The sequence below is a fragment of the Prosopis cineraria genome, unplaced genomic scaffold (assembly GCF_029017545.1).
Source record: "Prosopis cineraria cultivar Desert tree isolate PC_DT_omini unplaced genomic scaffold, ASM2901754v1 PC229, whole genome shotgun sequence".
In the NCBI taxonomy this organism is placed as follows: domain Eukaryota; kingdom Viridiplantae; phylum Streptophyta; class Magnoliopsida; order Fabales; family Fabaceae; genus Prosopis; species Prosopis cineraria.
Genome location: NW_026555556.1, coordinates 30,063 through 46,337, shown reverse-complemented (window position 1 = coordinate 46,337; position 16,275 = coordinate 30,063). Strand labels below are relative to the sequence as shown.

At 28.6% G+C, this 16,275-nt stretch overlaps 2 protein-coding genes across 2 annotated transcripts; one reads left to right on the top strand and one right to left on the bottom strand.

Moving 5' to 3' along the window:
- Window positions 1-1,957: 1,957 nt before the first annotated feature.
- On the bottom strand, window positions 1,958-4,438 carry LOC129295978 (cytochrome b561 and DOMON domain-containing protein At3g25290-like). Its single transcript, XM_054934575.1, has 3 exons — window positions 3,646-4,438; window positions 2,909-3,163; window positions 1,958-2,462 (listed from the first exon to the last, which is right to left on the bottom strand). The coding sequence occupies exons 1-3, from the start codon at window positions 4,291-4,293 to the stop codon at window positions 2,151-2,153; spliced, it is 1,215 nt and encodes a 404-aa protein (XP_054790550.1). The 5' UTR covers window positions 4,294-4,438; the 3' UTR covers window positions 1,958-2,150.
- Window positions 4,439-13,543: 9,105 nt separating this feature from the next.
- On the top strand, window positions 13,544-16,076 carry LOC129295979 (60S ribosomal protein L32-1-like). The gene is made up of 4 exons (XM_054934576.1): window positions 13,544-13,685; window positions 14,274-14,379; window positions 15,533-15,714; window positions 15,802-16,076. The coding sequence occupies exons 2-4, from the start codon at window positions 14,290-14,292 to the stop codon at window positions 15,929-15,931; spliced, it is 402 nt and encodes a 133-aa protein (XP_054790551.1). The 5' UTR covers window positions 13,544-13,685; window positions 14,274-14,289; the 3' UTR covers window positions 15,932-16,076.
- Window positions 16,077-16,275: the final 199 nt, after the last annotated feature.

The window sequence follows — 16,275 nt, the reverse complement described above, 5'->3', positions numbered from 1 at the left end:
ACTAATTAAAGTGACTGACATTATCGTAAATAAAGTTTTATTAGCGTTTAGTCAAACTTCAACATCATAATATCTTTATACCACTTTTATAGTCGACAATCGCTATCATTCTAATTTTTTTAGCTTTACTAATTTTTCTTTCCAATGTGTAGATCAAGGACAAAGCATCGATCTGAATTTTTTTTTTTTTTCTGAAAACCAGACTGGTCAGTAATATATCACTATCATTCTATTTTTTAAGCACAACCAATTTCTCTTTACAACATGCAGATTAAGGACAAAGCAACGATCTAGATTTTGTACTAAAAACCAGATTGATCATGTAAAGGTGAAGACACTGATTTAAGAATTAATAATTAATGTAATTAAATTAATTTTAAACAAAATATTTTATCAAACTGATTAAAATATTTGTTTATTGGTTTATCAATTCAATCGGGTAAGTAACTCATTTTTTCATACTATGCAATTTTCTCCTCTTTTCTCCATGATTTTCTTCCCCTCATCTCATTCTTAATAATTGAGATTTAATAAAATTTATTTATTTGTTTTAATAACAATTTACAATTAGTATACAGTTGTAAACTATTTGGATCAAATTTCAACCATATAGATTTATTTATTTATTAATGTATAGATATGGTGCAAGATAAGCATCAATAATTGACTTGTTTTACTAGCGCCAAGTCAATGAATCAATTGTTGATGAGGCAGGCAACGTTCTAGAAAACTCCTCCAGGTTTTGTATCATTATCATTATCTTATTGTTTTGTGTGTAATAAAATGAGATTTAAGAAAATAATATTAACTTTACAGGCTTTCAGCAAATAATATTTGCCCTTAAATAATTAGTATGATACCGACTCTGTGGGGGTATTGGACAAGTGTAAGCATTTAACTGTACCTTTGTATCCATTATCTCTTATTTATTTATTTATTTATTTACCTGAAACTGGCAACAACAACCTTTTTTTTTTTAATAATCAGTGGTCATAAGTAACATCATATAGATTTTAAATTTTACTTCAGATATTTTTTTTGACAGGTATTTATTTAAAATTTCGCACTTATCCCATAAAATAACACACATACCCGCTATATTGATTTCATTTGCAGCAAAAAGTAAGATAATTATATGAAAAATTTAATCATTCAATCCTGATAGTTTTAATTTGACTATAATCAAATTTCTTAATTTTAACTTGTTACAACTCAATCTCTATAATTTTAATAATTTAAAATATTAATCTCAAGTTTCAAAATTTGTAATTGTATTTTTTATAATATAAAAATTAATATTTTAAATGATTAAAAATATAAAAAATTGAATTGCATCAAGTTAAAATTTAAAGATTGAGTTACAACCAACTAAAAGCTATATTGACCGAATAAATAATTTTACACAATTATATTTATTTTCTGGAGCATACTTTTATACTTGGTAATGATAATCATTATAATAATATTTAGATTATATTTTATGGATATAAAGTAATAAAACGTCCTCCTATCAACATATCTTTTAAAACTAACTTTTTATTTAAAATGTAGGATATCTTATAATATTTAAATTATTTTTTTTAATTTCTTCCTATTGATTAACATAAAAGTATTTAACGTAATTATATCTTTATTAATAATCCAAGGTAAAAAAAAAAGTACATATTTATTTTTTATGATATTAAAAAAATTAACATTTCTTCGTACGTACAAAATGATAGAAAATATCTTAGAATAAAGACCGGAGGGAGTATTTAAAAGTTAAAACAATATTGAGATAAAATTTTAAATAATATATTTTTTAGAAAAAAAATAAAAAGAACAATGGTATATTTTTTATCTATGCACTTCTACATAAAAATCACAAGTTTAGGGTGCGTTGTAGAGGAATCAAAAGCAAGAATGGAACATTTAAAAAAAAAAAAACAAACAGAAAAGAAACACAACAATGGAACCATGCAAACAGAATGAAGAATCTGTACATATATACTAAATAAGAATCTCTATTCAGTCAAACCAAGCAAGGTACAAAAAACACAAGCTATGTAACAAATAGAAGCAGTCATATAACATCTCAATACTACAAAATCAGAAGCTGACATGACAGGGCCAACCGGAGCGCCGGACTGGACCAGAACGGACCGGTTCAATCATGCGGCAAAGGGCTGTTGCCGGTTTTGTCCATTGTTGTATGCATCATAGGGCTTTGTAGACTTGTTAGACTTTCTCCTCAACACAATAATCCAAGTGATGACTTCCAAGAACAAGGCAATTCCTCCCAGTGCAGCAATTACTATAACGTAGGTTGTCTTCCATTTCTGTTCAGGTCTCAGGATGTCGAATCCTCGGAATATGTTAATGATTCCTAGGATAATCACACTGTATCCAATGCTGTGGTGATAGATGTTCCAGTAATATCTATACTTGTGATCCTTCTGTGGTCGTACGAACAATGCAAAAATCTGGGAATCCAAACAGCAAGAATTCATCAGTAACTGTTACATTACATCCTTTGACATTAGCATATTACTATGCTCCATCCATTTATAGTTCCTTAAACAACTCGGGAACTGACTAAGCACTCGAAAAATTGTTCTGTTCATGCACTAAAATTCAAACTTTTCTCCCAAGTCACAAGTCAAACAAAGACCTGGTTGAACCTATATGCAAGAGAACTAGTAATTTTGCTTTCATATCAGTTAAGTAATAAGACCTAGATGCAGTTCCTAATAATTTTTTTTTGGTAAGACCGATATTACAGACTAATCTCAATTTGAGTCTTGTTAGGTCTAGAACAGGGAATGAAGCTCTCAGAACATAGTTTTCTTCATTTCATACACAAATCTCAAACCCAAGACACTGCTTGTCAATAATCTGATACAAAAGATGTAGAGAACTGAGGATTTACCTGTATTGTAGCGAGACAGAAGGCGGCAATGCCAATGTTGCGATGGCCGGAATATTGGATGCCCTGGGATTCGCTTCCGAGCTTAAGACCGGTGGCCCAGCCAGCTACTCCGATGGCATAAGCAGAAACCTGGCAGAAAGCATGAAGATAGAACCATGCTGGATCTGCAGATGGGAAGGTTCTTAGATACCTTGCTATGATTGCTCCAAGAGGAAATAGAATGCCCCAGCTCACTGCATTTAGCACTCCATGAATCTGCCAAAAACAATAATCAATTATTTGGTGAAAGATCGTTAATTCAAAATAACTAGGTATCAACTTCAAAGCACAAATCTTACAAGAAAAATAAAAACTTGAGTGGAAATCAGAAATATGAATCTTAATTCACCCACAATAGACAACTATACCTTAATATGTTGAGATATTCATCATTTTATATCCAATTTAAGTTAAAAAGTGATAATCTTAAATAGGTCAATCACCTAGTTACCGGAGTAAGGAGACCCAGAAAAAGTCAAAGGTTATGTTAAAATTCTAATAAGCAAATTTCACTGAAATCAAAACACTCTAATCACAATCAGCCATTTCTCTATTCTTCTAAGTTCAGAGATCCAAAATCAAATCCCAGTGAATCAGATAAGCACAACTTAAAAAACGTTAATAATTGACCAAATTAGTAAAACTAGAAACATCCCTTTCATATAATAATTAAGTTTTAATTAAAGACTGAAACTCACATTCCTCTTCTTCGTCGTTGAGTCTACTCCACCGCTAGTGGAACTCTCACCTCCGGTCGAACTCTGACCTCGGGTCAAACTCAGAGTACCTTTTGATTTCATATTCGCCGTCGCAAGGTCATGCCTATCCGGCACACCGTTGGTGACGGAGGGCCCCACTTGCCACACCTGGTTCAAACTATCTTTCTTTCCCGGTACCTTAATTTTCGCGAAGATCGTCATATGCCCACCCGATTCCTCTGCCTTCGTGTCCCAAACCTCGAACGACAGCTTCCCAGGTACTACAGATTGGTAGGAGCTGATTTTATAGGTCTTGACGGTCATAACACCGTTGTTCTTGAAGGCGATCAAAGCTTGAGCCCCCACCATGCCGACGCCGGTGGGGTTGATCGCCCACGAGACCCACCCGTCGGAATCCGCCGGTGCGGCGACAAAGGCGATGGAGAGAGAGGAATTTGTGGAATTGAAGGTCCAATGGAGGTATGAAGAGAGAAGAGGGAGATCTATACAATTTGAGTATATCTCGTTGCTTGTGAGTTTGTGAGACGTGCAGGTAAGTGAAGCGGCGGGTGAGAATAGCATCATCGTCACCGTCGAACACAACAAGAGGGTGAGAAGGAAGGAAAGGGAGAATGGCGGAGACGCCATTGTTGGTGTTGAATGAAGGTGCGTTTCAATTGGCGGTTTCTAGAGGGAGAATCTGAGAGTGAGAGAGTGTCTGAGGACCAAAGAGAAACTGGGGGGGATACAACTTTCGAAAAGAGGAACAGCACTACAGAGAGTTTTAAGAAGGAAAATATGGACCAGAGGGAGTGATTGAGTGCGGCAGGTATGGGAAAAGATGAGGTTTTGTTGAGAATCGGAAGACGACACGTGGATAAGCGTATTTGATGCAGAAATTTTGGAATTAATTGTTGCTTTATGAGGATTAAAAATGAAACTGTCATTATGACGATGAATATCACCATCATTATTCATTAATATATATATATATACACACACACATATATTGGATTTTCTTTTCGTTGCAAGGTAGTCCCCCGGTCATGTCCCTCTTATGAGACAATCCTAATTATAAAAATGAAGTCATTAACTTTATTTAAAAGTGGAATAAATTTTTTTATTTGTACGCATTTAAATGAAAAACTTTAATTAAATTTTCTTTTGTGGTTTATTTTAAATAAGAATAATGTTGAAAGCATTTAATACTACATTCATTTGAAAATATAAGATATTTTCTATATAAAAAAATATTCTCCCTTAAAAAATATAAAGTATTTTTAATATTTTATGATGTATTCATTACCTTTTTTAAAGTATTTTTAATAAATAAATTACTTTATATTTATTTTAAAGTGAAATGCTCTATTAAATAAGGGTGGATAGAAAAAGATGGTATTAATTTAAAAATGAGTAACTACTTTATAGGATGAAATTTGATTAAAAATACCTTATACTTATGAACAAAAGGAGTAAGATATTTTTTTAATGTGAAATTAATGGATTTTTTTAAAGTACACTAAATAAAGCAATTAATCAATCATTCATCTTTAAGCATAGTATAGAAATTTAGGTCAATTTATTTCGTTGAATTGTCAAACCAATGTTTTGTCTAGTTTAATAAAATGAGCAATTTGATACAATTTGACTATAATTTTAATCATTAATTTTTGACTAATACTTTGACTGGTTCAATTATTGATTTGATTATCAATACCTTACTTTTAAGTTAGACACCCCATTAGAAAATGGTAGTTCAAGTTTAATTAAAAAAAAAACTAAGTATCTAACTGAAACAAATGAAAACCCTAGACTTATTCCTCCTTCTCTGGTTCATTCATCAATATTTAGCTAATAATGATAGCAAAATCTAATATTTATTAGTGTTAATTTTGATATTGTTATTTGATATTAAATTTAGATTTTTAAGTTTTGCATATTTGTTGTGATGTGAATTGACTTAAATTTATTTTTTAAAAATTAATCTTAAATGTAATAAATTTTTTAAGATTATAAATATATTTTTTAAATTTTTAAATTAAAAAAACACGACAAATGCTTGTAAGACCTGCCCTTTAGCCTCAAGAGCCAAGGATAAGCCTTACAAAATAGAGCTTTAAAATATAATGAGGCTTATTAAGGTTAGTTTATTTAAACCTTGGCCCTTCAAAGGCCGAGTTGATCCTAATTGATAGCTCTATTATTAAACAAGGACAAACATAAAAATATGAGATCAATTTAAAGACAATTGATTAATGTATTAGAGGTATAAGTCAATTAAAAATTTATTATACTTTTTAATAAAGGGAGTACTTCATCAAATGACTAATGACTTGTAGCATGTCAAGAAATAAGGACAGGAAAAAAAAATATGGGGTCTATTATATTATATTGGACAAAGTTTATGGTTCGTAATCTAACATTTCACAAAGTTTTAATTTAAATTATTAATTTTATAAAATAATTTTTTCTGATATAATCCTAATATCGTAAATTTCATCACCTAAAAATATTGATATTATATTTTTAAATGCTAACAAAATATTTTTAAATGCTGATATATTAAGTTGAATATTGAAAAATGATTAAAATAAAATATAATCATTTGAAAATTGTTAGCATTTAACATGTAGTATTTGAAAACTTGAGAAATAACTTTCTTAAAATTTGATAATGACTTCTTAAATATCTCAATAAATAACTTTGACATTTTGAAATAATTATATGAATTATAATTATTTCAAATGTTTTTAAAAATTATCATTCAATTATTTTATTACGGACTCGCCGTTAATTTCTATCCAAAAATGTAACAATCAATTTTTTTATTTTTTTAACAGAATAATTATTTTATTTTACTTTCTTGTTTTGAAACATGAGGAACCTTCTTTAGAGGGGACTTTATCGTGTTTTGCTAGTTATACTTACCTAATGATTCATGCTTTCGGGTTTCGAACGCAACATGTGAAAATGTGTGAAATGCTAGCAGTCACGATTTACTGTAGGACCAACGAACCACAATGAACAATGAAGCGCGTGATTCCACTATCGTATTGCTGACTAAACGGGTTAAATTTGGGAAGGCAAACGAGACACAGGGACGGATGTAGAACTAAGTTAACGGGAGGCTTGCATACAAAATTACATTATAGTGGAGGGCTAAAATTAATTTTATCATTTTTTTCAAGAAAAAATCAAGTAATTTTAACAATTTTTTTATAAGTGCCTGGCCCCTAAAATCAGTTTCTAATGAGACTTGTACTCTGCGATCACAAAGGAAGTCGGATAAGACGTTTTTCAAGTATCTTAACTATCAGTCCATCACCATAGTGGCACCAGGATTATTGGATAATTTAAAAAAATGATAATAATTTTTTTAAAATAAATAAATAATAATTTGATCCTTTAAAATGTCATAATTTTATTAAAATTTTTAAATATTTTTTATTATTAATGAATTTATATAAGTAATTAAATTATCTTTTTTAAAAATAAAACGATTCAAAAGTTTTGTTTAAATAATCACAACTTTTTTTTTATATTCATAATGATACAACAGTAAATCAGAAGTTTAACATACGAAGTTATAATTTGTTATTATATTTTTGTAAATATGAGAAGAAAAATTATAATTATTTAAACAAAATTTATGAATTATTTTATTTTCAACGATAATTTAATTATTTATATAAATTCATTAATGATAGAAAAGTTTTTAAAAATTTTAATAAAATTATAGTATTTTGAGAGGTCATATTATCATTTATATAATTCAAAAAGATTTTATTATCATTTTTCTTAATTTTTAAGGTCTTAATCTGCCAGAATCAATGTCTATTTTAATTCATGAAAACTATGTTGCTTGTCTAGTATAATTTCTCATATAATCATCACCTTTTGAAAGACTAACAAGAAAACAAAAAATTTTGTCATGAAACATTGGACAATTTTATTTGATCATGTTTTTTCTTAAAAAAAAATAATAATATGCTGACCCTCATGTTCACTGAGCATCTAGCAACAACTACTATGTTATGATATTCGATTATCCACCTTAGGATGCACAACGCTTATAGGTTTTAACATGATTTGATTGCTTTGTGAAATTTCATGGTCCTGCACCGAAAAATCAGGTCAAATTTTGGAAAAGTGTATTAATGATGAATTATGTACTGGGAGTCTCTTTTCTTTTTTCTTACTTACCTGAATAAATATATAGGTTTCTTTTTATCTATTTAGATATTAGCCAACTCGATATTCCGTTATTCATTTTGACTTATTTTAATGTTGGTACCTCATTTTTAATAATGAAAATTAAATTAATAATTGAGATAAATTTCAAAGACTAAGAGCCTGTTTATTTTTTGTTTATGAAAAAAATAAAAAAATTGTTTAGATAAGTGTTTTTTATTTAATTAATCAAATTTTTTTTCTTTTTAAAACAAAAAATAGAAACAATCTCAAGTTTTTTTTATTTTTCTTATTTTTAAAATATATTATTTAATTATTAAAAATTACAGTTAAATTGATTAATTTCTATCAAAAATTACTACAATTAAGTGCTTATAACTATTACTATCTGTCTATTTTTTTAATTCCAAAACTATTTTTAAATTAATATAATCAAATGAATTTTTATTTTGTTTTGTTTTAAAAAATAATTTTAAAAATTATATTATAAAATATTTTTTTAAAAAAATAGAAACAGAAATCAAACAGCCCTTAAAAATTCCATGTTTCCAAACTATTTCCTCAATAGCCTATTCTTTTCAAGTTTCAATGTAGAACCAAAGAAGCTAATAACAATATCCAGTAGCTGCATAGATGGATCAGGGGGGCATGAGTGGTGTACTTGTGTCCCATACTTTTTACTTTTCTTGTATTTAGTTTAAATTTTTCTTTGTAAAAAAATTATAAAATTGTCTCTAATCCCTATATTTTATGTAATTGGAAATTTTGTCCCCCATACATGAAACTCTGGAGCTATCATTGTCCACTTGTAGAATTCTGTTTTTTCATAAAAATATCAATTAATGAAAGTGAAAACAACTTACAAAACATAAGTCAGAAGAACTATAAACGGAAAAGGGGAAAGAAAATAAGGTTTATACTACGAAACATTGAACAAAACAGCACTAAACTGATGTAAGTTATCAAAGGTCGGGCTAAACGATGTTTCAACAAGAGACAGTTGTAAAGCTCCTTTTTACAACAGATCAGAGACAAACTACCATGATCAATAATTCTTCACAGCGATATAAATCAGTTAGGTGCAAATGCAAAGCAAAATGAAAGATTTAGGCTCGTGATTGGATTTGAATTGACATTATATTTGTAATAGAACTCCATGTGGAATTTTTTTTTTAAAATAAAACATTTAAGTTAGTGCTCTTTTAAAAAGCAGTTGGGGGCTGTTGACGCGGTGTTACCTTCATCCTAACTGTACGTTACTACAACAAAAAAACAAGTTTTAAATTATTAAAACATCAACAACTACATTGTCCATCCCATCGTTTATTAGTGATGATGATGATAATAATAATAACAATCACAATATCAACTTTATTACTTTTAGAAGGCAACAATCAGTCAATCACTTTATGTGTAATTGCGTGTTTATATAATGCATGAACAAATTATAATAAACTCCTATTATATATTCTCTTTATTAAAAAATATAAAATATTTTAATTGAATTTTATCATTTAATAAAGTAATTACTTACTTTTCAACTAACACTATCTTTTCATATTTATTCATATTAAATATTTTATAATAAATATAAAATTATTATCAATAGAGACACTTTTTAAAAAAGACAATGATTACACCTCAAAAACTAAAAATATTTTACATTTTTAAACATTTAACTTATTAAAAAATATTTTACACTTTTAAATGGAGAGAGTATACTAGAATGAAAGGGAATTTATATAGCCAGTTGAAACATAATCTAATATTTCATTCAACTTTCACACTTATGATCAGTGGCTTTAACACTGTATTATTTTTTTTTTTTCCCTCTTTGCTTTTACGTGCTTGAGAATGATGTAGACGCTAATCAAATTGGAACTAATAATACTTATCACCCTGATGAGCACTATAACCCTGGTATTTATCAGGGTAATGAAATGTGAATCATTTAAATTTATAACTTTTTATTTTTTATTTTTATTAAAATAAAAATTATAAAAAATTAATAAATTTATTTTACCATCAATTGGATAATATATATATAATTTAGATGGTCCAATTAAACTTGTTTAAATTTTTTATAAATTGATTATTCGAACACTATCTAGATGTATTCTAGATAGTCTTTATTTAATATTAAAATTTTCAAAAATTTTTATTTTGATAAATATATTATTAAAAATAAAGTTAATCACCATGCTGAAACTTTAAAAAACATTTGTTTGGAAAGAAAGTTGCGAGTTAAAAATTTTAAATTTGAATTATATAGTTAACTTATAAAAATTTTAGAATTTTTAATATTAAATTAAACTATCTAGATTAATATATATTATCTATATTGAAGAAAAAATAGATTTATTAAAATTTTTATAATTTTTGTTTTAGTAAAAATAAAAAATTATCCTTTATATCTAGACATTTTAGATTTCATTACCCTATTGAGCAGAGCAATGAGCATCATGATAACCACCGAAGCCCGGTTCCAATTAAATCCAACTTAGAGGAACATTTCTTTTTAATTTCTTGTGGGTCTGGAAAAGCAGATGTCTCCTAATTAAATTGGTTTCATACAGGGATTAAAATAATACTGGGCATGTGATTTTGAGAAACCAAAGTAGTTAAGTTTGCCCCATGATCAAGCATGATTCATGATCCTCATTACGATTTGCAGTGTGCTCATCAGGTCAGCAATTCTGACCCTCCATTTCAGTCTAAATTGATCACTGCCGTCATTTAAATTAATTTTTAAATATTTTTAATATTATATTTATTAATAAAAAAATGTTAAAAATTTTAAATTTTTAATAAATATGTTCATAACCAATTTAATTATTACAGATTTAATCTAGCAATCAAATTTAATATTAAAAAATTTTATAATTTTACAATTAGACTGTTCATGTAGGCTTTGGATAGTTCAAATATAATTTAGATGATCTAATTTAATATTAAAAAATTTTTAAATTTTATAAATTAATCATTTAAATGTACTTTAAATTGTTCAAATTTAATATCACTATTTTTTATACTTTTTATTTTAATAAAAATAATATTAAAATTATTTAAAAATTAATTTAAATAAATAATAAAATTAAAATTGAGGGCCAGGGTTAGGGTCAGGACGCCGGTGCAGCGAATGCGGACGCTCGTCAATAATACGCCACAGGCATTTAATATTTAAGGAGAGGATTTGGCTCCACTTTTTTTACCAGTCTTGAGAAGATTTGGTATGAGGGTTGACTTTTTGGTTTCGGAAAGATTACATTGTAATTCGCCACAATATAATTAAATATTGCTAGATCAATGTAACTAAACATAATAAATTCACAATTAAAATAGCTATTAGTAAACTTTATACTCTTTTCTTCCTACTTATATATTAATAAATCTTATTAAATATAATTAACAATCTTATTTTTTAAAAAATAAAAATATAAACTTTTAAAAATATCTTTTATTTAGTAACCTTAAATCTATATTTAATTAGTATTAAATAGAGAAAGATAAAGGGTAATATTAAAAAATAATTTTATTTAATAAAACCTTAATTTTTTTAAAATGTCATATATTTTGAAATGACAAATTTTTTATAAAATATCTTATAATTTGAGATAAAAGAAGTTATATTTAATTGTTTTGTAGTGGAGTTAAATATTATTCTCTTTCTTGTTTAAGTGATCATGTTGTTAGGTTTTGACATTAAGATGCATGATTTGGTGTTAAACTTGTCATATCATACTGCATAGAGATTTATTTCTTTTAGGATACTGAAAGCAAAGCTATGATTATGTTTTATAGCGCATCTAAGCATTATGATATGCTTTAATTTTTCAACTAGATTTGACCTTTAAGGCTGGAATTATACTTGTGGTGCATCTAAGCTGCTTTAATTTCAAGTGTTTATAAACTAGGGTTAAAATGCATTGATTTTATTAGCATGAAATCTGCTAATAGAAAATATTAGCTAAAAAAATTATTCTTCTAAACTCTAAAGTAAATAACGATGGAAAGAATTTTTTACATGTAATTTTATTTGTCACCGTCAATGAATGAAGTGAAAAACATTACTTCTTTTGGTCACACAACAGGAGGATGAATCAAAAACCAAAAACATCCAACAAAAAGCCCACGGTAGAGACAAAGCCCGATCCCTTTGTAACCATCACTGCCTTTTAAAACAATTTCTTCTTCTTCTCCTTCTTGTTTGTTTGTTTTGTTTTTAACAACAAAAGTTAGTTTAGTTAATAAAAATTTAGTCATAATCCACAAATTTATAGGTTTAAATCTCCTTGTTAATGTAAAGATTATGTTAGTTGATAATTTGTAAGTATCTCTATAAGTGTTTTTTAAATTTGAAGACATACACTGACATTTGTGAATCCCTAGAACCTAATTTATTTGACTTTTTAAGAAAAAATATTTACATGCAATTTTTTTTTCCTAATCTACCAAATCAATAGTACTTATTACCTCCTTTTTTTTAATTTAAGGGACATATACTAAAAGCCTAGAGTTATAAACGGAATTGATAATGCGACTTCCACTTGCATGGGTTTTAATGTTATTAAGCTATAACGTAGTATATATTCTCTTATTAGAAGTTGACATAATTTCTATCTCTATGTATAATTTAAAATGTTGGCCAAAAATTTATAATTTAAAATCTATATAACAACATGCTATATAATAATATGAATTATCTTAGATTTTTGTTTAAAAGTGCAAGCTTTATCCTCTATCAACTTTTCTTGTTATAAGAGCAATTGGGTCAAAAATTAGAAACTATTTTGTAATAGAATTTTTATTAAAAAAAGTTAAAATAAAAGCTATAGACTTTATTATTAAAGAGGAAGAATTCTTACGTTTAGATGATATTCACGTCAAAGTTACAGACTTATTTTTATTTCAGATGATAAGTTACATACTGTATCAAAATTCTTTAAAAAATAAAGTTACATCTTTTATGTTCAAATTACTAAACTAAACATTAGACTTGAGAATTTGTATTAGGCTTTACAAGTCTGAATAAGCTCAATAAAATTTTAGAATCAAATTTTTTAAGAGAAGTGATTTCAAATAATCTGGGCTTATTCAAACTCACCCAAATAATTCCTTTTTATTTATGTTTTTTATATTTTTAAATAATTTTATTTATTTTATTTTAGGATAGAGACAATGTGAAAGATGACTAATGAAGTGAATTTGATCTTGATTTTTGTATTAAAAAACTGAATTTGATTTATTTCTCGTTATTATTTGATTTTTTTCAAAATTAAATATATTAATGTTTTGAAAAAAATTAAAAAATAAATAATTCGGGTTTTTAAGTCATCTCAAGAACTTGAAATTTTAGAACCGGGCTTGATGTGTTTGATCTTTAAAAATAAACAAGCTAATTCAAACCAGTTGGAATTCGAATTCCCGGGACAATAAAAAATCAGTAATGTTCGGATATTAAATAATTTATGTATTACTATAGTTTGTGTTCCTAACATTTTTTTTTTTCGGGGTAAAGTGTTGCGAACAGTTTTGTTTATCGTTAAAAAAAAAAAAAAGATGGGATTATTAACACAAATCGTGCATCTAACAATCCAATTTTAGGATAGAGGCCCCAAAAAAAAAGAGCACAGGCCCAAACCATGGTTTTTTTTTAACTTCATAAAAAACAGAAAGAAAAAAAAGAAAAAAGAAAAAAAAAGGGGTTAAAAAATGATGACCACCTCATAACACCTGATCATAACCCATTCATATATTTTAACCTTTTAAAACCCTAGCTCTCTGTTTCCCTGGTTATCTTGGGTTCCTCTCGTTCCTAGGTTCAGATCACCAAGCTGCTTTGCAAGCAGGTTTGAAACCTACTTTTCAATCATTTCCTTGAATCTTCACGTTGATTGTTGTTTTGTTTTTGTTTGGTTTGCCTATTAGGGTTCCCACTACTACCTTTTTGTCAACGATTCTATCTCTCTATCTTTAAAGCGTTTCAAGACATGATAATTGGAGTTTATCTAACCTTGAAAATTAAAATTGCTTTGAAATGGTTAAATGTAATACGGGATGTTGAAATGCAGCTTGTTTGCATTTGTGGTTGCGCTACTGATATATATTTGTCCTTTACTGCAATGTTAAACTAGGCAAGAGGTCAATGTGATTTGGAGTAATTGAGTGCAGGTTTATGTAAATTGTTTTATTCAATTGTCACTGACTAGCAATGTTCTAGCTTTTCGGTTGTTTTTTCCCTTTATTATTTTTCTTTTGCAGTGAGTCCAAGTTCCTCAAAATTTCAGTTTATTTGAAGATGAATTTTATGCCCAATAGCAATAGATAGTTTCAGGATGTCTTTATTGAGATAACTGCTGGCATTTTTTATTTTCTTTTCTTATTTCATGTTGAATATATTGGGGGATGAAGAAAATTTATGTTTTTTTTTTTTAAAGATCTGTGTGAGACAAAATGGCGGTTCCGTTGCTAAGCAAGAAAATAGTGAAGAAGCGTGTCAAAAAGTTCAAGAGGCCCCAGAGCGACAGGAAAATTTGTGTTAAGGTATGTGTTTTTGCGAGTTCCTTGTGAGTTAGTCTATTTAGAATGATCTTCTTGTGTACTATACTTAATTTATCTTCAAGTATGGGTGTTAACAGTCTGAAATTGTTGGGAATGGGACTATGGAAATATTTTAGTGTATAATATATACGTTATATGTATTTCAACTATATATATACTTTGAATTAAAAATTAAAAATTGTTTTTGAATAAATTTTCTCATCAAGCTTATCTGTCCACCTACGTAATCATAATATAACGTTGTAATGTTGAGACTGGTTCTGCGGTTCATTTAGTTTTACATCTTTGTTTGTCAGGGATGATCATGCTCTTAATGGATTTCTTTTAAAAATGCGACTTCATGAACCAAGAAAGAAAAATATTATGGTTTCGTTATGATGCACTTGATACTTTTTTACTTATCGCTTGTCATCACTATGTCAAAGTTCATAAATAAACATCTCAATGAATATAACCAAATGAAAGCTGAAACCAGTCATCTCTGAACTGAAGTAGTTTCCTGCGTTGTTATAATTAGTAAGCATAGTTATTTCATGGAAAAGATTGCATCAAGAGTGGATTGACAAATAAAAGATAAAGTGGAGTAATTAGAACAAAATATTGAAATTATCTTTTATCTTATTCTTTCTGATATCAATTGTCATCTGGTTCCCCATTGTGGCAGTTGATGATGGCATCATATGATTCTATTTACAGTTTCTTCCTTAAATTTCAATGAAGGCAACATCTTGCTGTAAAATCTGTTCTACTTTTGTTATAAACAAGCAACCAAGGTTGCCATGACCATGTCAAGTGTGAGCCATGTGCAAATCAAAATCATTAGTTCCTACTGAGTCATTGCAGTGCTCCGTAGTTTGCTTGCCAGGAAGTTGAATCAAGTCAGTCAAAAGCAGTTCAGGCAGCTGGATATATATGTATATATAAAGTAGAATTTGTGTATTTCTCCCCGTTTTGGTAACATCTTGGCATAGAGGTGAAGCATGTTTAGTAGCAAGTAATGTGCTTGATGCTTGTACATTACCGTATGGTGGTCTCATATTGAGACCTTTTGTAGCTATTATGACTACCTTTTCATCTTCACTGGCTCTTTGGGTTGTTATTAATTAGCCTACATTACTTTTATTGTGGTGTGCAGCCCAACTGGAGAAGGCCCAAGGGTATCGATTCCCGTGTAAGGAGAAAGTTCAAAGGATGTGCCTTGATGCCAAATATCGGTTATGGTTCAGACAAGAAGACCCGTCACTATCTCCCTAATGGATTCAAGAAATTTGTTGTGAACAATGTCAAGGAGCTGGAACTTCTGATGATGCACAACAGGTTACTAACTGCCTTTGATGTCCATTTTGATTTCCCTTTCTTCTTCGCTGGCATTTTTCTGTATTTATTGACATGATGAAATTTCAGGACTTACTGTGCTGAGATAGCACACAATGTATCAACCCGGAAGCGAAAGGAGATCGTTGAGCGGGCTGCGCGGTTGGATGTTGTTGTTACCAACAGAACAGCCAGGTTGCGTAGCCAAGAGGATGAGTGATTGATTGTGGGTACCAATCAAGTTTTTATTTTTCTTTGTTGTCATCTTTATTGGCTTGACAATTTTGGAACTTGGTAAATCTTTTCTGCAACGATTGTATTATGGATTACTTGGTGGAGCTATGGAGTGTTTTTCATCCGAGTTATGTTGGTTTGACACGTGTTAATCTCTAATGGCCTCCTCACTTCGATGAAGCAGATATGTATCATGCATGAACCTGCATGATGAGAATCCACAAGAATTTATTTGCACTGTCCTTAGAAGCTTGAGCTTATGTTGGGTGTATTGTCGCCTGTCAAATTGTAGCTTGAGATTGAGATGAGCTTTTGGATGCTGACTATGTA

What these genes read in the sequence shown, in the direction of transcription:
- LOC129295978 (XM_054934575.1), bottom strand. Translation starts at nt 4,293, where the DNA reads ATGGCGTCTCCGCCATTCTCCCTTTCCTTCCTTCTCACCCTCTTGTTG. An exon ending in CAACGACGAAGAAGAGGAAT is followed by an intron (nt 3,164 to 3,645) that starts GTGAGTTTCAGT and finishes TGTTTTTGGCAG; the next exon opens with ATTCATGGAGTGCTAAATGC. An exon ending in TCTGTCTCGCTACAATACAG is followed by an intron (nt 2,463 to 2,908) that starts GTAAATCCTCAG and finishes TTGGATTCCCAG; the next exon opens with ATTTTTGCATTGTTCGTACG.
- LOC129295979 (XM_054934576.1), top strand. Translation starts at nt 14,290, where the DNA reads ATGGCGGTTCCGTTGCTAAGCAAGAAAATAGTGAAGAAGCGTGTCAAA. An exon ending in ACAGGAAAATTTGTGTTAAG is followed by an intron (nt 14,380 to 15,532) that starts GTATGTGTTTTT and finishes TGTGGTGTGCAG; the next exon opens with CCCAACTGGAGAAGGCCCAA. An exon ending in CTTCTGATGATGCACAACAG is followed by an intron (nt 15,715 to 15,801) that starts GTTACTAACTGC and finishes ATGAAATTTCAG; the next exon opens with GACTTACTGTGCTGAGATAG.